The sequence below is a fragment of the Coturnix japonica genome, chromosome 11 (assembly GCF_001577835.2).
Source record: "Coturnix japonica isolate 7356 chromosome 11, Coturnix japonica 2.1, whole genome shotgun sequence".
NCBI classification, from domain to species: domain Eukaryota; kingdom Metazoa; phylum Chordata; class Aves; order Galliformes; family Phasianidae; genus Coturnix; species Coturnix japonica.
The window spans coordinates 1,933,654-1,955,455 of NC_029526.1; the positions used below are offsets into that span (position 1 = coordinate 1,933,654).

The 21,802-nt window shown below is 50.0% G+C and overlaps 3 protein-coding genes and 1 long non-coding RNA gene across 12 annotated transcripts; 2 read left to right on the forward strand and 2 right to left on the reverse strand.

Annotated features, from left to right (window-relative positions):
• The first annotated feature begins 136 nt into the window (after window positions 1-136).
• ADGRG3 (adhesion G protein-coupled receptor G3) lies at window positions 137-4,235 on the forward strand. The gene is made up of 12 exons (XM_015873685.2): window positions 137-324; window positions 465-494; window positions 567-729; window positions 823-931; window positions 1,030-1,170; window positions 1,259-1,381; window positions 1,451-1,490; window positions 1,675-1,775; window positions 2,234-2,807; window positions 2,926-3,019; window positions 3,132-3,418; window positions 3,640-4,235. The coding sequence occupies exons 1-12, from the start codon at window positions 255-257 to the stop codon at window positions 3,753-3,755; spliced, it is 1,848 nt and encodes a 615-aa protein (XP_015729171.1). The 5' UTR covers window positions 137-254; the 3' UTR covers window positions 3,756-4,235.
• Window positions 4,236-4,538: 303 nt separating this feature from the next.
• LOC107319112 (uromodulin-like) lies at window positions 4,539-10,842 on the reverse strand. 4 transcript variants are annotated; one of them, XM_032446975.1, is made up of 10 exons: window positions 10,757-10,842; window positions 10,358-10,508; window positions 7,456-7,522; window positions 7,127-7,294; window positions 6,493-6,698; window positions 5,955-6,115; window positions 5,359-5,604; window positions 5,115-5,274; window positions 4,765-4,909; window positions 4,539-4,685 (listed from the first exon to the last, which is right to left on the reverse strand). In XM_032446975.1, the coding sequence occupies exons 1-10, from the start codon at window positions 10,807-10,809 to the stop codon at window positions 4,579-4,581; spliced, it is 1,464 nt and encodes a 487-aa protein (XP_032302866.1). In that variant the 5' UTR covers window positions 10,810-10,842; the 3' UTR covers window positions 4,539-4,578.
• On the forward strand, window positions 9,323-21,435 carry DRC7 (dynein regulatory complex subunit 7). 6 transcript variants are annotated; one of them, XM_032446981.1, is made up of 18 exons: window positions 9,323-9,447; window positions 10,068-10,358; window positions 10,789-10,963; window positions 11,445-11,570; window positions 11,632-11,844; window positions 12,150-12,284; window positions 12,619-12,837; window positions 13,475-13,603; window positions 14,274-14,364; window positions 14,676-14,804; window positions 15,062-15,190; window positions 15,743-15,969; window positions 16,806-17,018; window positions 17,933-18,043; window positions 19,026-19,136; window positions 20,157-20,351; window positions 20,815-20,954; window positions 21,106-21,435. In XM_032446981.1, exons 2-18 carry the CDS (start codon window positions 10,078-10,080, stop codon window positions 21,194-21,196), a joined length of 2,715 nt encoding a protein of 904 aa, XP_032302872.1. In that variant the 5' UTR covers window positions 9,323-9,447; window positions 10,068-10,077; the 3' UTR covers window positions 21,197-21,435. The 6 variants fall into 6 exon arrangements, with proteins under 6 accessions (XP_032302872.1, XP_032302871.1, XP_032302870.1 ...); XM_032446980.1 differs by lacking the exon at window positions 9,323-9,447 and adding an exon at window positions 9,556-9,637; XM_032446979.1 differs by lacking the exon at window positions 9,323-9,447 and adding an exon at window positions 9,602-9,702.
• LOC116653952 lies at window positions 16,649-18,875 on the reverse strand. Its single transcript, XR_004308609.1, has 2 exons — window positions 18,750-18,875; window positions 16,649-18,341 (listed from the first exon to the last, which is right to left on the reverse strand). It is a non-coding gene; the product is annotated as an uncharacterized LOC116653952 (long non-coding RNA).
• Window positions 21,436-21,802: the final 367 nt, after the last annotated feature.

Here is a 21,802-nt window from a genome sequence, read left to right on the forward strand (position 1 = left end):
ACGTATGTCTTGCTGTTCGTTGGCACAGTAGGGTTGGGCAGGATGGGCTGAGAAGGAAAGGAAAAACAAAAGCCCGGAGCTCGTTGGGGAGGCAAAGCAGCTCCGACTGCTAATCGTGGTTGGCATCAAGCTGAAGGCAGGAGGTTACATGGCAACCCACAGGAAGGGGGTTGCAGAAAGGAAATGAGGACACTGCGGTTGCCTCAGGAGAAGCTGTGAGCCCCTGGGGAGCTGCAGAAGAGCAGGGCTGTGAGATGGGAGACCCTGGAAGCAGCATGGGGCTCACACAGCTGGGCACGGTGCTGCTGCTCCTGCTGCTCCCTGGTGAGTGCCGGCTGGGTGGGATGGGGTGGGTGACACTGGGACAGCCAGGAGGGGCTGGGGGGTCTCTGTGTGCTCGCTTTGGGCTGGCACCCATCTCCCCTATCAGAGTGAGGACTGACGCTGGGTTTTCCCCCTGTGAGGCACCGTGCCTGGCCAGGACAGCTGTGATGGTGAGACCCCAGCCCACCTACACCCCATCGGCCTCCATGCCACCGCTGCACCCTGACCGCTGCCTCCCACAGCGCTGCCTCGTGGGGATGAGACCAAGCAGTGCTGCAACATGGCAGTGGAGCAGAAGGAGCGTGGTGATGGACATGGCCTGACCGTGGAGCTGCCCCACCGGTGCATGGAGCTGCGCCACTCGGGGCAGCCTGCCTGCCGCTGCCTGCGTGCACGCTGGCTCAGGTAGTGGGGTGATGCTGTGGGGTGATGCTGTGGGGTGCTATGGGGCCATGGCAGTGCCCTGGGCTGTGCCCCACGGTGCTGCCCACCCCACAGGATGGTGCAGTTTGCAGAGCAGAGCAGCACGGCTGGGCTGCGGGCATTGCACCTGAACATCAGCAGGGACAAAGCACAAGATCTGCTCCTCGCATTCTCCCCTGCTGAGGTGAGGGATCCACACATGCCTCCATGTCCTCCACACTGGGCTTTGGCGACCCTGCATGGCAGAACACACAGGCAGGGCTGAGCTTATACCTGCCCCAGGGCCCCGCAGTGATCAGCTCAGCAGCAGAAAGGACAGCAGGCACAATCCGGCTCCCCAGCGGGGTGTTCCCATCCCTGAGCAGCCAGGCAGTGCGTGTGGTGGTGACCGTGCTCAACATCCAGCAGCTCGCCATGTTCCAGGTATGAGCTCTCATTCCCAGCCCCACTTCAGCCACTGGGATGTGGGAGATGCTTGCAGGCTGAGCTCAGCCAGCACTGCCCCGAGCAGGAGGACAACCAGATGGGAAAGGTGCTGGATGACACCGTGGTGGGCATCGTGGTGGGGGACGGGGACATCTCGGAGCTGCAGGACCCCGTGCAGCTCACCTTCACCTACCAGCTGCTGCCACACGTGAGCCATGCCCTCCCCTCCCTGTGCTTCCTGGTGAGCTGCAGGTTCACACCATGTTCCTGTTTGCAGAATGTCACCCCAATATGCGTCTTCTGGGAGCCCAGCAAAGGTATGCGGCTCGGCAGGGCTTGGTGTGGCTGTGGGCACAGTGTGTGGCTGTGGGCACAGTGTGTGCCATGCTCCTGGCTGCCATCCTGCTACTAACAAGCATTGCAGCCCCCCGACCTGTGCCCTGTGAGGCAGGATGGGGGTTTGGGCTGGTGCCCACCACTGTAGCCCTGTGCTGGTTGTAGGGCAGGCAGGAGGCTGGAGCAGCCACGGATGTGTCACACAGCCCGGGGACAAGGAGACAGTCTGCGCCTGTGACCACCTCTCCTTCTTCACCCTCCTGCTGGTGACATCCCCTCTCCCTACAGCTCCCACTCTTAGCCCTGCTCGGTTTCTCATGTGTCTCTGCTGGGTGCACAGGGACAATTGTATTTGCTCCTAAGCAAGCCCAGGCCTTCCCAAAAAATCAACCCCAGCCCCACCTCTGTGTCCTGGAGGGCAGGAGCAGATCAGTGGAGGATGTGTAGGGTGGATAGAGCTCTATTCTGGCAGCAGTGAAACTTGAAGTCGATTCTCTCAACCTGTGCCTCCACCCAACAAACAAGCACATAAGCACATATCCCCAGAGCCACCACCACCACCCCTGCCCTCCCTGGGGAACTTGGGGACAGACCTGAGGGTTGTGGGCTTGTATTGGTCCCTGCAGCACCCTGCTGGGGGTATCCTCCCTTGGCTCCTTGGCTGGCAGCAACAGCCAGCTTTTCCAGCCTGATTTGGACCCACCTGACCTCTCATGTTTGGCAGAACCCATCTCTGGACAGGACCGTGGTGCAGACGTTGGTGGCTGTGGCCAATGCTGGCTGTGGAGTGGCTGTGGCTTTCTCCATCTTCACCTTTGCCTTCTACCTCTTCTTAAGGTGGGGCGTGCCAGCAGCTCCACAGACCCTGGATGGGTTTGGGGATGAATGTGGAGCAACCCCAGGCTTTGGGAAAGGAGTACCCCTCTACCTTTCCACTGCTGTGACCCTCCCCAGTATGTTGGTGCCCCCTCTGCCCCATGCCCCCCTCCTTCCTGCTCCCTCCAGGTGCAATTACAAGCAGTTCAGGTCTGAGGACACCCTTCGTGTCAACCTGGGGCTGCACATGAACCTGGTCAGCAGCCTGCTCCTGCTCAACCTGGCCTTCCTGCTCAACAGTGGGCTCTCCAGCAGAGCCTCTCTGGGGCTGTGCAGCGCCCTGGGGGGGCTCACCCACTACTGCCTGCTCTGCTGCTTCACCTGGACGGCGCTGGAGGGCTGTCACCTCTACCTCCTCTTCGTAAAGGTCCTTGGCACCTACATACACCACTACCTGCTGAAGCTGTGTGTTGTCGGATGGGGTGAGCGCAGGGAGTCTGTGGGTTACAGCCAGAGGGAACTGGGTTTTGCAGTGTTAGGAGTGCCTGCAGACACAGAGAACCTTCACCTCCCCTGTGCTGCTCCCTCTTGTTCTTCCAGGCTTCCCTGCCCTGCTGGTGGTGGTGGCAGGAGCCGTTGGCAGCTATGGAGAGTACAGCATTGGGACAATGGACCACCAGACCATCATCCACCTGTATGTGGCACACGCCTGTAGGATCTGGGTGGCCCTTTGGCCATGTAGGGTGGGTTCCCATAGATGTGTGGGGAGCAGAGCTTCTGGAGGCATTGCAGTTGTCTCTTTTCAGGTGCTGGATCAATTCTGAACACCTCCTTGTCCACTACATCACAAACTGCGGCTACTTCGGCCTCATCTTCCTCTTCAACACCGTCATCTTTGGAGTAGTGGCCTGGAAGAACTGCCACCTGTGGAGGAGTGGGGTGATGCAGGGGCCCTGCAAGGCCTGGAAGGTGGCCCTGTCAGCATTGGGACTCTTCTGCCTGCTTGGAGCCACCTGGGCACTGTCCTTCCTCAGTTACAGCAGCTCCTCCGCACCTATTCTCTTCCTTGCTGCTATCCTCAACTCCCTCCAAGGTCAGGACTGGCTCACAGGGTCTGGCTGGGAAGGGGTGGGGGGCAGGAGGAAACCTGGCACTGGTGGACCAGGAGTCCCAAGGCACAGTTATGCCCTTTCCTTAAGCAGGGTGCAGAGGGACTTGCCGTGGAGCCAAGCCACTGATGCTGAGCCCTGGCGAGGCATTGGAGGAGCTTCTCACACTGCTGCTGCTGCTATCATCCTCTTCCTTCCCCTGCAGGTGTTTTCATCTTCATCTGGCTGGTTGTCCTTTACTACCCAAGGGCGGTAGAGACCAGCAGCTCCCTCTCCCACATCGTGAGGAATGACAGAACCATGGCAGTGTCACAGGGATAACTGCTGGCCTTTCTTTCCCTGCCTGCCAGCTTCCAGCCCAAAGGACATGGCTTCCCATGGGAGTGAGAGCTGTGTGGGCAGCTGGGCACCCTGACTGACCGGTGTGGCCCCTGCCCTCACCGATCCCTCAGTTTACCCCTTGGTGGGTGTGATCTGCCCTAGCTGCCATTAGGCTCCCAATGGCCAGCTTGGTCCAAGGGGCTTCAGACACCTCCCCCCATTCCACATGCCCTTGGAAGTCTCATTCCCCAGTGTCTCCAGCTGCATTCAGCCTGCGTGGAGACAACCCCTCACCCCCAGCAGAAGAGAGGGAACTGGGTACCAGATCAGCCCAGGGATGCACAACCAGCTGCACCCTGAGCTACACCATCCCCTCACACTGTATGTGAGTGTGTGCATATCAACTCACAGTCTCTCACACAGAACTGCTGTATTGGCCCATCCACGTCTGTGTTTTAGCATTAAAACTCTGCTAGCTAGCTAAGCATTATGGATTTCGCTTTTGATTTTGCCTTGCTACAGCTGGGTTGCTGGGTCTTGCAGAGCCCAACAGCTGAGCCCTGTCCCATAGGAAGGTACTGGAGCCCACCAGGCACCCCAGCCCACCACCCCAGAGCAGCCCTTTCAGCTCAGCCTTCCTGGGTACTTGTTTCACCATGGGCTGGGAGGGCATGGGAACGTTCAAAGGATGCTCAGTGAGCAGAAACACTCTGACGTGACTCATCCTTTGAGCAACATCTGAATTTCCTTCCTTCAAGCCTCTGTAAAGACACAGAGAAGAGCCTCTCTGCCACTGCCACATTTATTTGGAACTGGCTATTTTCTACACCATCCGTCTTCTGATGCTGACAGCTGCAGCTGCAGCAACCACGGTGAGCACACCAAGCACACACAGCAGGATGAGGATCCTGGGGAGCCACAGGCCGAGTCCTACCAAAGAGAAGAAATATTGCCAACTGGTCTGGGTCCCTCAAGCTGGCCCCGATCCTCCCCAGAGTGGCATACGTACCCTTCAGCTCCTGTTGGTCAGCCCTGGGATGATGGCTCTCCACTTCCAGGGAAGGAGCAGCCAGCAGGTGGATGGGTCCATAGGAGACAATTTTATTGTAGTCATCTGCCAGCGCCCGCTTGCTCCTCCAGAGAGTGGGACATTGCTGTTAACAGAGTAAAAGGAAGGGAAGAGGGCAGGGAAGAAGCCTGCCTGTGGGATCAGTGCCTGCCAGGGGGACAGTGCTCTGCCCAAGTAGAGGCACAGCCAGGTGCAGCCTAGGAGAATGGCAAGCCCCAGAACATGGGAAAGGAGCCGGTTGCCAAAGGAACCTTAACCTGCTTCTCCCCAGGTCACTCCTAAGAACTCACCTTGGCACAGGGCTCAGGGCCATCAGGGAGACACAGCCGGACACGGCAGTGCAGGAACACCTCGGGGTACCCTACAAACTGAAACATCTGGAAGCTGAACTTGGCTGTGGTGCTCTCTCCAACGGCATTTAAGTATGTCACTGTCTCATCATGGGGACACCTGGAGGGAAATAGCATGGTCAGCAGGCAAAAAAAAGTGTCCCTTGTCTGGGACACCCATAGCAAGGAGACCAGGAATGCTCACCCCTGCTCAATGAGCTCATGTCGCACATCCTGGTAGGGATCTGCACTTGGTGTGGCCCAGCAGCCCTCTACACTCAGAAGGAAGTACCGGAGCTGGTGCTGCCCTTCTATCTTCAGCATGACATACAGTGTGTCTGTGATGGGCACGGCTGCAGTTGGCAGGTGGTAGGGCTCAAGGTAGGATGCGGTCTTGTACAGCCTCATGCTGACGTTGAAGTGCCCTTCTCTGACCAAGAACTGTACCAGCCTGTGAGGAGAGAAGGAGAGCTCACGAACAGCCACATCAGGTCAGCAGTGCAGGCACAGGCTCTTCATGTTTGCTGACCCCAAATCCCATGTGGAGTTGGCCCAACTAGACATGGATGGAGGTAGGAGAAAGGCAGATTACACGTGCCCCTACCCAAGGCCCAAACCTTATTCTGAAAAACAACCACGGGACCCTCTTGGAGAAGAGAAAGAGAGGCACCCTGATGTGATACTGCTCTCAGAGCTTTGGTGGCTCCCCATGGCCTTTGCAGATCATATCATCAAAGGCATCTGTTTTCCCACAAGCTTGAATACATCCTCTCAGCAGCAAGGTGAAGAGGGACCACTCACTTGTCGACAGGGGTGAGAGCAAATGGCATCTTCACCACCTGCTCATAGGCGTAGACACAGGAGAAATGCACCTCCAGCTGAAAGCTCCTGGAGATCACACCCCTGTGTGCTTCCTTCGCTGTCTCAATGATGTTGGAGTATGACACATGGGAGTTGTTTTGCTGGAACGACAAAGAAATCATATGTAAGCTCCCGTACAGAGTGCAGCACATTCTAATGAATTAAGGGATGTTCTGACTACAGACAGGTCTGCAGAGCTCAGAGGATCCTGCCAGAAAGCTGAAGGCTCCTATCCTAAAGAGCACACTTCCTAAAGAGACTTCCACTCTTCGCTGCACAAGTTAATATGTGCTGCCAGCAGTGGTTTCGTAGAGGCAGAAGAGCTTTCTAACAGCCCCCAGGGAAGCCTCCCAAGGGGAAAGAGAGCTTCACAGTGCCAGATAAAAAAGGAAAAGCCTCCAGGACTGTCCCTGCTCAGCATATGTGCTCCTCTCTTGGCTTCAGAGCCATTCAGAGAGGCTCTGTGCTAAATCCTCACCTGAATTACTGATCCACAGGCAGTATGGTTTTCACCTGTAAGAGTGGCTGCAAAAAACAGCTCACCCTCCTCTTCCCTTTCTGAAACTTTGCATGCCTGGTTCTTCAAGTGGACAAGTTCCCGGGGGATTTTCAATTGTTCAAACACCTCCTTCCTCACCATCATCTTCATGTGCTCTTCCTCACAGGCCAACTTCAGTACCACATCTGGGGGAAAAAGCCATCTGCAATAGCGATAAGGAAGATGCCTGAAGGAGCCCTAAGTCAGCTATGGGATGACACAGCCCTGCTGAGCTCAACACTCATCCCAACCCTGTGGGAGGCTGCTGGTAGGGGTCTTCAGAGACACTGAGAGAGAGCAAAACCTTTGGAAATGAGCTGGAGTTAATGAGGATCTGACATTTATTGCTAATTGCCTAAGCCTGCACAAGTCTACAACTGCTGCTACTTTGAATGGACGCAATCCTCAAGCTCAAGACACCACAGGCAGATATCAAGGGTCATTGGGGTGGGCTGTCTATAGAGTTCTGCAGTCTGCCAAGGGAACCAGGTAGAAACACTACCTTGCCCATCCACCTTTCCCTTTGGTGCCTGTGGACAGTTTGAACTGAGTTTGCCAGCACCCCAAGCCCTACCTTGGCAGAATGCCCCTGTGAAGCCAGGTTTGCAGCTGCAGATGGGTCTGTCCTTTATCACCTGGCAGCTCCCATGGTGCTGGCACGGGTTGGGCATGCAGGCATCTGAGCTCCTCTTGGCACGCAGGGTAAACCTTCCCCTCGAGCTGTGCGGGCTTACCAGCTCACCTGCAGGAAAGGCAATGCAAGCAAGCTGAAATACAGCAGGAACAACTAACCTTTGAGAGACATGGGAGCAAGCTTACCCCACTGCTCACAAGGGCTGAAGAGGCTCTGACCTCTCCTATCCCTGTCTGTAACTGCACGTGGCAGCATACAAGGAGACTCACTCTTGTTGCCTTCACAGCCAGCCAGGCGCAGGGCAGAGAACAGCAGCAAATATGTCACAGTCCCTTCCTGTAAGAACAAAAAAGCTCTGGGTAATGTAGGTTATTAGCAGGTCCTTGTTGCAGAGGTGTTGGCAATCACTCAGAGCCAGCCCTCAAACATGGGTACAATAATTTCTATTCTGCGTTTCCTCCAAAAACTATAAGTTCAATGGTATGAAGTAATTTCCTATCCCAAAGGGCCAGAACAGCAATCCTCTCAGCTCAGGCTCCCAAAAGAGAAAAGGAATTTCCCTCTAACCTTTCCAATCATAGTTCTGATCTGAAGATTTAGGGCTTTACGAAGCCATCCTTGCCTTTCCAGTAACCCATATCTACAACAGGAGAGACAACGGGCTTAAAAGAAAGGAAACAAACCTTGAACATAACTAAAATTTATGTCACGAAGACACAGATAAAGTCAGACAATAGGTTTCTTTAGAGAAATTACTGACGTGGTGCTGGATAAGCCCAGGACCCTTATCAGAACTGTGGATATGAGTCACTTGGGGATGCTGGCTGCACATGTCCCCACAGCAGGGCAATGCCAAAGCCAAAAGCTTTGGACTGCCAGACTCTGGTCTAGCAGCAAATTATTTATTCCCCCAGCCCTACCCTGAGCAGCTGCAACCACCAGAAATCCGAGCAAGGAGGATGCAAAGCCCTGGGGATGTAAAGCTCCATCTGCAGCATGGGCTATGGCCCCACTGCATGGTCCTCCAGCTTCAGTGGAAATCTGGCTCCTGCTGCTGCCAGAACCACATTGATAGCAAATGCAGGGCTGTTCCAGCTTGGCACAACCACCTCGGGCAGCTCTGCAAACCTCCTCCGAGATGTGCCACCCGTGGCTGCAGTAGCCTCAACACAAAGCTCCCACCACTCTCATCCTGCCCACCAGCCCAAGGACAGCATATATCCTCAACACAAAGCTCCCACCTCTCTCATCCTACTCACCATTGCCAGACCACTCCACACTTGCCCACCCGCAGCCAGCTGCGTTCTTCTCACGCTCCTGGCTGCCTCCCTTATATCACCTCCCAGCAGCTCATCGCTCCCCCACGCTGTCTCTGCGATTGCACAAGAGCCAGCAGCAAACGGGGAGGAAAGGGCCCTCTGAAAGTGTGTCCTCCAGCACAGCCCTTCTGATTAGCTCAGGGCTGGTGAACGCTGACCCAAATCACAGCCCTGATGGAACTCTAACCAGGAGCAGCGTCTGCAATACCCCTATCTCTGCACCATCCCCTGCTTATCAGGGTTTTATGCACCCACCTGCTGTTGTGGCACCTGCTTTGCCTCAGCAGGAGCAGCAGATACCATAGTGATACATACAGAGGCAAACAACTGTGCGCTCAGTACATGGCTTCCCATGCACACACATACGTGCTCTGGTTTTTAGTGACTTCTGAAATCTCAGATCTGGTGGGAGATGCTATGACAGACATGGGGATAAGAGCTCAGTCCTTCCACGCTTTGTGAAACAATAATGATAATGTTCATTCAAAGTGATGCTACTTGATACACTGTTTCTGCTGCAGCATAAAAGAAAGCACTCAGCTAAATTATTTAAAACATCTGACTGTGGTTTCTCTGCATGCCCAGCATGTCACGGCACACCCCACTGTCCTGGTGCATCCTCAGGAGCCTTCAGTGCTGTGGGCACCCCCTGGGAGCAGGGCAGGCTTGCCTTAACACAGATAAAACACAGCAATGAAGCAGTGCTTAGCAGCTGTCCATCCAAAGAACCACCACTTAAAAAACCAAGCCTCCTGCGCCATGTAAAAGCATTGGAACCCATGAGTTTTGGGGCAGTCCTGAAGCCTGGAGTGGGCAGAGTAGGCCCAAGCTCAGACCCAGGCCCAAAGCCAGGCCCAGGCCCACAGCTCCCAGCCCATTAGCTATGGGGCTGCTGAGGCACCTGCCACAGCCAGGCTGCGTACGGAGGAGCTGAAGTGAGCGGTGAGCAGAACTGGGGCAGCCGAGGAGGCTGCGGGACCCGGGGTGCAGCTCGGGGCCTATTGCCTCCACAGGGCGGGGGAGGGCCGGGGCTGGGCGGCGGGGGAGGCCGCAGGCCGCGCCAAGGCTGCTGGGTGCGTGGGCGTTGCCGTGGTGACCAGGCCCGGCGGAGAAGCCGTGTCAGGAGACAGAGGTGCGGGGCTGAACGGGCTGCGGGGAGGACACAAGGTCCATCGTGCCCCATCTGCTCCACAGCGGGTCAGCCTGACCGCAGGGAGGGAAACGGATGGCCCCCAGCCTCCCTGAAATGTAAACAGGCGATAGGAGCAGCGCTGCGGCCTTGGAGGCTGCTCTGCTGCTGAGGCAGCTACAAACAACCCCCTGCCCAACAGCCCTGGCTGGGGCCCTTGGAGGACCACAACAGGGCCTGAGGCTGTGCCATGGCTGTCACCAAACAAATCCCCATCTCACTGCCCCGTGACCTGTGTTCCACCTGCCCATGCTGAACTCAAGTTCAGTGCTTGCACCTGACAGTCACAGAAATGGGAGTTATCGTGCCCCAAGTGCAAGGGTGTTGGTGTTGCTATACACCTTGTCCCAACTGGTTGCATGTATTTCTGTAGAGGAAGCGAAATGGAGGCCGTAGAGGAGAAGAAAGAGGAGCAAAAGGAAGAAGGGGAGCAAAAGGAAGAAGGGGAGCAAAAGGAAGAAGGGGAGCAAAAGGAAGAAGGGGAGCAAAAGGAAGAAGGGGAGCAAAAGGAAGACGGGGAGCAAAAGGAAGAAGAAGGGGAGCAAAAGGAAGAAGAAGGGGAGCAAAAGGAAGAAGAGCTGAAGGCTTTGGAGGACAGCAGTGAGCTTCACGACCTGGAGAAAAAGCTGTCTGTGGAACAAATCTGCTTTCCAAGTGATGTACCGTAAGTTGCACGTTTGTGTCAGTCACTGGGATGAGCAGATACAGTCCTGCAGGGGGGTCCATAGGGAGCTGCATGATTGTAGCTGGTGCTGAGGCTTGTTTGTGCAAGGCAGGGTGGGGAGTTTCTGTAAGCCTGGTGAGCTGTTCATCTCTGTAAGACAAGATAAATCACTTCATTTTCCATCCATTTAGTGTTGTATCAGAACACTGTATAAACATCCCCCAGTCCTCTTGGTCTACATTAGCTTGCCATCACTCCAGAGAAGCCTGGCTATGGCAAAATTATGCCCACTTTAAATGATCTCTTCTTGGATTTGAGCCTCATTTTTTTCCAGCAGGGAGCCCCTCCAGTGTCTTGACAGCAGATCATCCTGTCTAAATTGCTCCCCACTTTATTACCTGTGTTTCTCTGCCTCCTTCTGCCTCTCAAGGGATTTTGACTGGAGCAGCATTGACACATCCGAGTTACCAGACTCCTACAAGACGAATTCCCCAAGGGAAAAGAAGATGCTGCGCATCGCTGACCATTACCAACGGCAGTACACTCACCTCTGCCCTGAACGCAAGCCGCTCTTCCTGCACCCAGTCAACGAATGTGGCGTGGAGGTAAAGGGTGGTGTGGAGATGGGCCCAAGCTGCACAGTTTTTTGTCTAGCTATGGCCCTGTTGCTCCTCTGACTGTGTGGAATTGCTTCTTTAGGTCAGCTTCCTTCAACATTTATTATATAAAAGTCATACAAGTTGAAATAAAGAAATAAATAGATGCCAGAGGATATAGAAGCCAGAAAGCGCAGTAGCTATTTGTCTCACATGAAAACTAAGAGATCTGGCTCACATCTATAATGTGGCTGAGATTAGCTTGAATTTTTAGGCACAAACAAACAGAAGTGCCTACCGGCACAAACCCTCTTAACTCCGTGCATTTCCTGTTCTGAATGGTGATGAGGTGTACCATCGGTATGTTGGTGTGCTCCACAGAAGTCCTGAATATAAACTGCTGCATCCAGGGGTTGTCTGAGGATGGCTTTGGACAGGAAACTGCACTAGAGATCTGTTGGCTAATCAAAGTCCTCTTCTTGCATTACAGAAGTTTGTGAGCACAACAGTGAGGCCAACCTTGCTGCCTTACACAGAGCTGTACCACTGGGATGGCTGTGCCAGCTTCGTCTCTGACTATCTCACTATGGAGCCCCTCAAGAGCCCTCTCACACCGGTAAGAAAGGGGCTGCAGTCCCTACAGAAGAAGCCAAGAAAGAGACAAGCACTGTGAACAGATATCCCTTTCTTTCAAGCCCAGTTCACTCTATTCCCCAACCACCATCCTGAAGTACCAGCGAGGGAACTGCTTTGACTTCAGCGTGCTGCTGTGCTCCATGCTGATTGGAGCTGGGTATGATGCCTACTGTGTGAATGGGTATGCCACCCAAAGCATATGCAGCTTGGATGAAACTCTGGAGGTATGCCCACTGCTCAGGAAGCCACAGGAGGTGAGGAGATCTGCAGTGAGCAGGGAGCAGGCAGGGGGGAGCCTGGGTGTCTGGTTCTGATAAGAAAACTATGACATTGGTGAGAAAGACAAAGCACTCTGGAGGCCAATGAAGCTGGCATCTCTGGTGCGTCCAACACGCGATAAGAATGAGTGTGATGGCAGGCTGTGGGGCGCCCAGCCACACTGCCTGTTTGCTTTCTAATCATGTTACTCATTTAAAGAGGGCAACAGTTTGCCCATGCTTTCTCCCTTTTCTTGATTCCTGCTGGGTTTAACAGCAATTTCTTGCTTTGGTGGAGGCAGAAACCAAAAGAAGAAGTGAAGAAGTCTAGCAAATATAGAATTAAGCCCCTCCCAGAGGTCTACAGCAAGTTTGAGCTTCAGCAGGAGGCCAAGAAGAAAGCAGAAACTGAGAAAAAGGAAAAAGAGATAGGCATGGTGAGTTAGCAAGGTCTACCCCCCTACTCTCAAACTCCATTAGCAAGAATTGAGACATGGGTAATAGCTGACCTTAGAAAGGAGCTCACTACCCTCCACGCAGTAGAGTACAGCTCAGATTCTGGCTATGAACACATGGTTTCTGAAAACATAGTGTGTGCTAGCAGAGGAATATATGCTGAGCATGTACTCCACTACTGTTCTGAGGAGCATTAGGGGTTTGGAGGCCTTTAGAATTGGGCAGGGAAAAAAAAAAAAAAAAAAGATTGCTGGTGGATTGGACTACAGTGTCAATAAAGTAGCAGTAATTTCTGTTCTGTCTTCTGGACTACAGGAAGTGGAAGAGCCCAAGCGTGACCGTTTGTGTGGCTTACGGGTCCATGCATGGGTTCTGGTTCTGTCTGGCAAGAGAGAGGTTCCCGAAACTTTCTTCATTGATCCCTTCACGGGGAACAGCCATAGCACCACCAATGAGCAATTCCTTGGGATTGAGAGTGTCTGGAACCACAAGAACTACTGGGTGAACATGCAGGACTGCCGGAATGGCTGCAAGGTAACGAGCTCTTAAACACCCCTGCACCTCAAAGGGACAGTCAGGCTGAGCCCAGAGGAAATCCAAAATCAGTGGTGATCCAGTATTCCCCTGCACTGGCTCTGGGCATGTAATTCTGATTACTTAGACTATCAGGCCTGGTACCTGGAGCTAATTCCTGGCATCCCACTCTCTGAGCTAGCACATATGGATCGTACCTATTAACCCTCCACAATGCTGGAATATCAGCTTTGAAGGCTGGCTGGACAACCATTCTCCCAGCAATAACTTTTAGGGTAAAATCTGTTGAGTACAGCTTAGGCTAGGTAAGATCTTGATTTGGATCTTCTCACACATTATCTATTGCCCAGCTGGTAGAAAGGCTGGAAGGAGAGGGGCTGAATCAGAGTCACTTTGGGCTCACCTGGATGACCCTGGGGCCATGGATGCCAGCTGTGGAAGAGGTACCATGAGGAAAAGGACCAGTAGCCTTCCATGCACGGAGCCAGTCTTTGGGGTCCCACCAGTGAGCCAGGGATCTGATGAGCTCAACCTCACTGAGATCCAGAGTCTGCAGGTGTGAGGAAGCAGTGTTGAGTGTAGTGTCAGGCCCTTGAAACTGCTTGTTATTTTTGTGGATGTCTTCTGTTTGGCCTAGGATCTTGCCTTTGATTTGAGTGACATTGTCCGCTGGGAAGTCATGCTTTCAGATACTGACAAGCCTTTTCAGCGGCTTCTGGGTGCTGAGAAGGAAAAAGAGCTGTTTGATAGGAACGTGGATGACACGGTGAGTGACCTGAATGGTTAGCACTCAGCCTTCCAGTGCATTGACCTTTGGGACAAAGGAATTTCAGAAAAATAAAATTAAAACAAAAATTTTCGGGACATCCTCTCTCTGCTGGTCAGCAGACAGCTCCTACGAGCTGCCAACCAAATGTAGAAATAAAGTAAGTATAAATGTTATGTTATCTTGCTGGAAGAACAAAATATGATAAAGCAGGCATTACGCCAGCATAGCACTACAGAGAAACACTGATAACAATACATTCCCTCCTCATATCTAATCTTCTCAGCTTATGTTCATCACCAGGGATCAAAACTTCTTCCATGGTCTGTATAAAATAAGCTGGTCATTAGTTTGAATGGCAAAAGTCACATCTATAACCTGTCTAGAATAAGTGTTAGCCACATTTCATTAGGCTCGGAATAACATGTTCTAGCAAGACTGCAGGAATGCAATAAAGCTCTCCTTCCCTGTAAACTGCAGCACGCTGCTTGCTCCTGTCCTCAGGCCGCGTATGATTGATATAGCACATAACTGTGCCACTGCGTTGTGCAGGATCAAATGCGGTCTCGTGTGAGTTGCTCTCCGATTGCTGCAATGCATTCTCCAGAACCAGAAGGTCTCCTGGCACAGTCAGAGAAATTATCAAAAATGAATATTTCTGTTTCAACAGGAGGATGAAGAAGAGGAAGAGGAGGAGGAGGAGGAGATAAAATTTGCCATGCCATCATCATGGGTAGCTCCAATTCAGATATCTCCCAAAGGTGCTCATTCTTGGCCTTTTGCTTGCCTTCCAGCTAATCTTTTAGTAGATCTTGGACATTTGTTTGTCTCATTCAAGAATTCAACCTTCAGGATGTTTGAGGTATAGCAGCAAAGTGCAGTAGATCAAGGCATGCACTTGCTATTGGTTTGAATGCAGTGGCTATACACTGTCCCATTGTGGGTGGGAAGTCCCCATAGACAAACACACTTTTACTGCTAACTGAATGATTTTGCCTGGGATCGGCTTTCTGGTACCACTATGCATATGGGACTGCCTGCTAATCTTTCTGACCTCCCTTGCCTACTGCAGAGTTTGAGACCCGCTGTTCCCAGGGGAGGAAAGTGACCCTGTACAAGAAGGCAAAACTGGAGAAATGGGCACCATACCTTAATAGAAATGGGCTGGTGAAACGCCTCACTATCTACGCAGACTCAAACTGTAAGAGAATGGAGTTTATCTCACCTTCTACCCCTGAGCTGGTGACTTTAGATTTTGTTGACAAAGAGGAATAAGTCTTTTTATGGTATAAGTCATCAAAGTAGATTAGAATTCATCTATTAGGATTCATCTATAAAGTGCCCCAGTGCACAGAGTCAATTCTAGTGACTATGTGGGCTGCTTGCACAGATATCAGATGAATCCTACCACTTCCAACTGGGTGACGTAAGGCTGTGAAATTGCATGTCTCCTGCCAGATACCAATGCAGTAGAAGTGAAAGAGTGGTTCAAAAACCGTGAAGACATGTTGGATAGGAGAGAAGTGAATAAACAAACACAGATGACCACAGAGTACTTCAGCCCAGGACACCCCCTTGGTCTCAAAGGTATTTGGGTTTATCTGGGCAACCAAGACATCGTGGGAATCTGCTCTAGCAGTTGCAAAAGCCCAAAGCAACAGGGCTGCAAACATAGATTAATAATATGGTCTCTGAGAGTAGAAAATGGGGTTGGTTGTGCTTCCAGTCCTGGGCAATTCTTTCCCAGCATAACAGAAGGTGATGGCTGTATCATATATAGTGATATATACTTTTACCAGAGTAAGGTGGAATTATACAAAGATGGTAACAGATATTCAAAAGGTTATTTATAAGGAAAAACTCACCAATATGGATGCCTTCACTGGGAAATGCTGAGGCAATCTCCACCAGGAAGCAATCTCCAAGAGATGCTGCCTTAGTGGTGGTCAGCCCTTAAATGAGGTCTAGAGGAGGTGGAGTCAAGCTTCACCCCTTCCAGGAGCACAGCTAAATTACTCTCACCTGTGCTCCCACAGCTGACCCAACACTTGCCTCAGCTGATTAATCAGAGGTTCGGGCTGTGATTACCAATTCCCATACAACCAGTAAGGTTAAAAACTGTCTCTTTTGTGTCCTTAGTACACACCTATAAGTCAATGGACCCACAGACTGAACGTGTGATAGAGTTCTACACTGAGACACGAGTTGATGGCCTCCAGAAACTTGCTGAAAATGACAGCGAGATGAAAGAGTACTTCGTGGGGAGAGATGATTTCAAGTACTTCCAGCACACAGAGTTTCGCACTAAGAAAAAGAAAGTAACTTTGGTTGACACCAGAGCTGATGCGAACTCCCGGCCTATAGTGGTACGGCCAAGACAGGAACAGAAAAATATCTGTCACAGTGATATTTATACATTGCAAAACATGCTGCCTGAGGCCTTAGGTTCATTCTGAGTGTACACAACCAAGGCAAAGCTCCAGATGAAGCATCTGAGTCTTGTTCAGCTGTTGTGTCTTTCAATTGCTTGCTTGACAGAGCCACAGTGTGTGCATTTGTCTCAAAACACATTGAGAACTAGAATGAAACTAGGAAATTATGACCTGGAAAGTGTGTGTCAGAGGAAAGAAAAATAGCTTAACTGTGATTTGGGAAGGAAATTTTCACAAGGCTCCCAACTGTTTTGTTCTGGCCTCAAGCTACTGTTCTGCTGTGCTGACAAAGTGTCCTACAATGCTGTTACAAACAGGTTCCTCTGTCCAGTCAAGTCTGGATTGGAGAACAGTTGAGAGAGAAAACCTGACATCTGCTGGTACGGCTCAGACACTTCATCTGCCACGGCAGAGCCATGCTATGGCCTTTGGGTCAGTACCCAAGGTGCTTTTTTTGACTCCTTCCTTTTGTTGGGGAATCTGGGATATTTTGTTGTGCTCAGCTTACCTTGCTCCATCAGTCTGAGATGCATCTCAAGGTAACTTCGAGCTTGAAGAGCATGCTCAGCTCCACAAATGGGAGTCTGTATTGCTTTAAGCAGCTTTGTAGTTGTTTTTTTTTTTCTCAGGGTCCAACCGTGGGCCAAGGCTTTAGGAGTAGCTGTAGCAAAAAGGCCCAGTTTTTGTCTTGAGCTTTGATTTAACTCTCTGCAAATGTTGCCATTTTTCTCTGTGGTCCAACTCACTTCCATCTCTTTCTCTTCATTCAGCAAATCATGGAGCGTTTCCACAGAAACCTACAAAAGCCTGCTGATGAAGATGTAGCAGAACGTGTCTTTCTGCTCGAAGAAGATGTGATCCAGCTGATATACCACCTCAAGAATAAATACATCACAGCCTCAAAGAAGGACTTCTTCAAACCAGCAGAGAGCTATAGGAAGCAAAGTGAAATCATGACCCCAGATATGTGCGTCACATACCAGGTATGGAGAAAATCTACCTATATCAAGGTGCTTTTCTGGGTCATGGAGACACAAAGGATAGGTGTAATGTCAGTGGAAGCATGGCATGGCATATTCACGCTCAGCCTCTCCTCCATCTGCTTATCAGGTAGTTTATATGGCCACTGAGATCTTGCAAGATGCTGATTCAGCTGCTGCTTGTCTCAATCCTGCAAATTCGTTGCAGGGAAGTTGAAATTCCCTTTTCTGTTCTCTCTTTAAGAGACTATAGCAGAGAAGCAGAGCAGATTTTAACTCAAATTCTGCCATGGATCACAAAGCCTGGGTCACACTGTTGTTTAAATCACCCCCAGTTCACTCTGCAAATTCAGGCAAGGTACTGAGGCTTTCTTTATTGCTGATAGGTAGGTAGACAGATAGCCTTAAATAAAAGATATCCCCAAAAAGGAAAGTGCTGTCATTAGGCCAAATTCTCTCATTCATGGAGGGGTCACTTCATTAATGTCTCTGATGTGAGTTTGTAGTCAGAAGCTGATGTCTGCCTGTACATTGTGATGCTGCACAGTTACACATAGGAAATCAGGTTACAAAGATATAAACGCAACGAATATATATTTCTTAATTTATATTTCTGGTGTGGAGATGCAGTTGCTGGAGTGCTGTTGTTTCATCTCTAACCCTGTATAAACAGTCTCAGCCAAATAACAGGAACATCATCTAAGAGATGCAGGACATGCAATCTGGCTGACATTACTGATGGACTCAAAGTCTAGGTGAACTGCAGTCAACTATTGACAATGGGTTGGATGTTTTTATGGTGTAAAGCAGTGCCCTTATATTGACTTAGCAGAATGGTGCCAGTTCATATTTGCAAAGTACTTGGTCCCGTGCACCCAGACAACAATACTGCCTTTCACTAGCTTATCTGCTTCCAGGCGGGGTTCCCTGAGCAGCGCACAAAGCTGGTCCCCCTGTATAAATTGTTGCAAGAGCTAACAGAGGAAGAGAAGCGGATGAAGCAACAAGTCTGGAGATCTCAAGCAGAGGTAATAGGAAGCTGTCCTCACTGCTGTCAGGAGTGGAAACTGGTTTCATTTAACAGATTGCTGAAGCCTCATTCAGCTTAGGCTGTGATAAAAACAAAACTGTGGTGTTGTGAAGCTGGTCTGCATGCTGAATGACCAAGTTTGCAACCCATCCCTTGTTCAGTACAGGTCTTGTATATGGAGAGAGACACACTTTCCCAGTCTTGCTCTGTTTGTCCTCAGGGATGGAAATGGTTTCAGAGAGAAATAACAGCGTGTGAATTGAGGCATCCAGGAGTAGATCTGTTTGTTTTCTTGCCTGGGAATGAAACAAAAAAGAAAGGATGTCGTATGTAGTGTAATCTAATTGCAAGACATTTCCAGGAAACCATAACAATAATATCAAAGTTGTGGGGGTTTTTTGGTCGGAACAACTGTAGGGAAATAGTCCACAAAATACATTGCTTGTACTGTTACACTGTGACTGCTGTAACAAATTCACATTCTTAGAAGTTTCTGTCGTCACTTCAGGATAAATTCAGTCATTCCAGCAAGTGGAGACAGAGCTATTGGATTTGGTTGGGTTTTTAATTGTTTTTCTGTGGAGGAAAAACCCCCTGGGGAGGAACGCATAATAACAGCATGCAGGATATTCAGAATAGCTGAGAAAAAGCTTGCAATGTTCTTCAGAATTGTGAAGAGTGTAAACTGTGACCTCCTGAATTACCTCACCAGATTTCTTAGTCTTGATGTATTTGCAGACAAAACATCCCTGTTGTTTGTGCTGTGTATCCTGTAGAGACAAAGCAAAAAGCCAAAGCCGTCATCACAGTTTCAAAACTATCAGGTTGACTTAGCAGTATATGAACGTTATTCATAAAGGTCTGGGATATATTTAACCTTGTGTTACAGTTGTGGTACGCAAGCAGCTGCTCTGTTAGCATGTAGAAGTGCTGTCACTTAGTGGGGAAGCTGAGTTGTCTTTCTTCTGATTGTTTGGAAGGTGCTAAAGATTCTGGAGACCCGTGAGAGTGAAGAAGCAGACATTAAATTGTCAGCTTCAATATATGACACAGAGAGGAATGAAAAGAAAAGACAAGAGTACGAAGCCATGGTAGGTGGACTTTACTAATCCCAGTATTAATTACATGCATGCAAATTAATTAAATCCAGAGTAAGCGTTTTCTGTCTGACAAATTAGCTCTGAAGATCTTTTAGTGTTATTAAGAGTTATAAGTGTTATTAAATCCCTAGCAGGTACAAGCTGAAAATATAACATGGCCATGTTATGACCTTCTGGCTCTCTGGAAAACCCCACATGAGAGGAAAAAAATGATGTTGTTTTACTGTATTTAGATAACAACTTAATAACTAATCCTTGTTAATTATTTTAATAATAATAGGGATTGGGGGGGGGGAGGGGATAACGGAGTCCAAGCTGCATCGTTCTAGCCAGGTCTATTTTCACTAGGTCTATGTGCACATCTTTGCATGCTTCATTCCTCTATGAATCAGTTGGGGTTTATTTTGTTCTCATTATCACTTGCAAAGGCAATTTTGTTTCAGGGTCTCTCTCAGGGAATTACTGCCTTATGTATATTGTGAGCAAACACACAAAAAACTTCAAGAAGAATTACTTGCAGCTTTTTCAAATCTCTTGTGTGCTTCTCGTGAATGATTTTTAGACTGAACTTTCCTGATTGGAGAGGTTATAAGAGGTGATCCTAGGTTTTACATGCCAGACATCTGGCGTGAAACACAAACAGAGGCAAAGGTCCAAGAATCAGCTATTTGCCAGCCTACAAATTAATAGCACTCAAGATATCCTGTCCAAATACAAATGCCTTTTTTGGAGCCCTTCTTGCACATTTTATGGAAGATAAATCTCTGCGGTCAAGGAAATTAGGAAAGATATTAAAAAGGGCGATAAAGAATAAATGACAGAATGAAAAACACATTGATATTGTACAACTCGTGAAAAGCTACAGTTTTGGTCAAACTATAGCAAAAGGAAACATCATTTGCACCATAGGGTCGAAGGAATATAGGCCTTTGCTTTTATTTTTTCCTTATCATAGGGTGGTTGGGAAACAAGCAGATGGGGTCCTGACTCTTTTTGTCTTTCCCCCTCCAGTTGAATGCAAAGAAGGATGATCTCCCAGGACAAACAGGACAGGATGTGGATTACCTGGCACCTTTTCTTATTCAAATCGGCAATCCAGAGAAACTGACCAAAAAGCAGGCCCTTCGCCTGAAAGAGGACTGCCTGAGTGATTTTAAGAATCGGCTGGTTGCTAAGGCCAATATCATGCAAGCTCGTTTTGAAAAGGTATTCCCAGCCTTGCTCCATGGTGTGCATGTAACTGAAGTCGGTTTTGCACTGGCGGGAGGGAGGGTAATACACATCTCATCGTGACAGGAAACAAAACTCCTTTACCTTTAAGGGAGCCCTAGACACAGCTGTGTCATTTTGTCATGAACATGTGAGATCAAAGAATGGAATAGCTCCAGGGTCAAATTTAGTCCTTGTTTCAAGCAGAACTGATTTGGTTCTCCAGTGTGTCTTAACTATAGTGAAGCAACGCATTCTGGTCTTGCAGCCTCTCACTGGTCCACGTGTTTAGATTCCCTTGTTTTCATCTTACCTCGGACTCACTACCTTATGAAAATAAAGCAGCTCTTATTTGTGGTTTCCTCTATCTTGGCTCCCTGAACTCCAAGTTGCACTTCTGCCTATCTGTGCTCCTCACTCTCCTTTTGATTACCCTGACTTCTTGCCACTCTCTCAACAGGAGGTAGAAGAGCTGCAGAAGAAGAACCAGCAGTTTCAAGAAAAGCGGAATCAGCTCAGTGAGGAGGAGGAGGCTGAATTCCTTGCTGGTTACTCTGAAACCATGTTTCGTATCCACATTCTAGCACTAAGACTCGACAGGTACTGGGAATGATGACTTGAAAAGCACCCAGGGGAACAGGGAGGTGTACCAGTCAGCATTCCTATCACTGAGCAATGCAGCTGTTCTGTAAACCATTCTACTCCACGTCCTGCTGCAGCTTTCCTCTGATCATTCCCCTTCTTGTTGTAGGGAAAAGCAGACAGCACCACAGCGGTACCTGGCTCTTGAGGAGAAACTGCGCAATGACCCTCGCATTGCAGAGCACCTCGGTCACCCCTGATCGCTTCTTTATTCCTTCAGATCAGACACTGGAAATTGGTGCTGAAGCCTTTTAAAAGCAGCCTTAAAAATGGAGAAGAGGTTTTCCTACTTGCCTGCAAGAAATCTTGCATTCTCATTAGGTTCTGCTATAAGTCTTTGTGCATCTATCTCTAGGATTTTAATGAACTTGTACCATCTACTGTCTTAAACAATCCACTTTCTTGGCTAATAATCATCCCCTGATACTAAAACACAGAAGCCAGTGTTGCACTGTTCCCATTGCAGAAAGCCACCAAGCAGAAGCAGCTCATAATGCTCAATCCAAACATCACAGGTCACTCAATGGACCATGTTACCCTTGCACAGGGTGGCAGCATTCAGGTGCTGATGGCAGGATGCTGCCTCCCTTTGTGTGCAGCGTCTGACACCACAGCGACTCCCTCGATGGAGCTGCGGGCTGTGGGGCCGCTCCCCCGGGCCTGACCTGAGCGCCGCCATGACACCCCCCCTCAGCACCCACAGACATGAAGCAACCTAGCTCCGCGCCTCCTTATTGGCTAGGCTGGAAAGGCTTTTCCAAGAAGCCGCGCTGCGAATGGTCAGCCGCTCTGTAGTTTGCATGGCA

Coding starts and splice junctions, on each gene's coding strand:
- ADGRG3 (XM_015873685.2), top strand. CDS start 255: ATGGGAGACCCTGGAAGCAGCATGGGGCTCACACAGCTGGGCACGGTG. Junction 325..464: donor GCTGCTCCTGCTGCTCCCTG/GTGAGTGCCGGC, acceptor TCCCCCTGTGAG/GCACCGTGCCTGGCCAGGAC. Junction 1,171..1,258: donor AGCAGCTCGCCATGTTCCAG/GTATGAGCTCTC, acceptor TGCCCCGAGCAG/GAGGACAACCAGATGGGAAA.
- DRC7 (XM_032446978.1), top strand. CDS start 10,054: ATGTATTTCTGTAGAGGAAGCGAAATGGAGGCCGTAGAGGAGAAGAAA. Junction 11,845..12,149: donor TGCTCAGGAAGCCACAGGAG/GTGAGGAGATCT, acceptor TGGTGGAGGCAG/AAACCAAAAGAAGAAGTGAA. Junction 14,365..14,675: donor AATTCAGATATCTCCCAAAG/GTGCTCATTCTT, acceptor TGCCTACTGCAG/AGTTTGAGACCCGCTGTTCC.
- LOC107319112 (XM_032446975.1), bottom strand. CDS start 10,809: ATGCTGCTCCAGTCAAAATCCCTTGAGAGGCAGAAGGAGGCAGAGAAA. Junction 7,523..10,357: donor ACACAAACGTGCAACTTACG/GTACATCACTTG, acceptor TTGTTCTTACAG/GAAGGGACTGTGACATATTT. Junction 4,910..5,114: donor GCCCTGAGCCCTGTGCCAAG/GTGAGTTCTTAG, acceptor CTCTGTTAACAG/CAATGTCCCACTCTCTGGAG.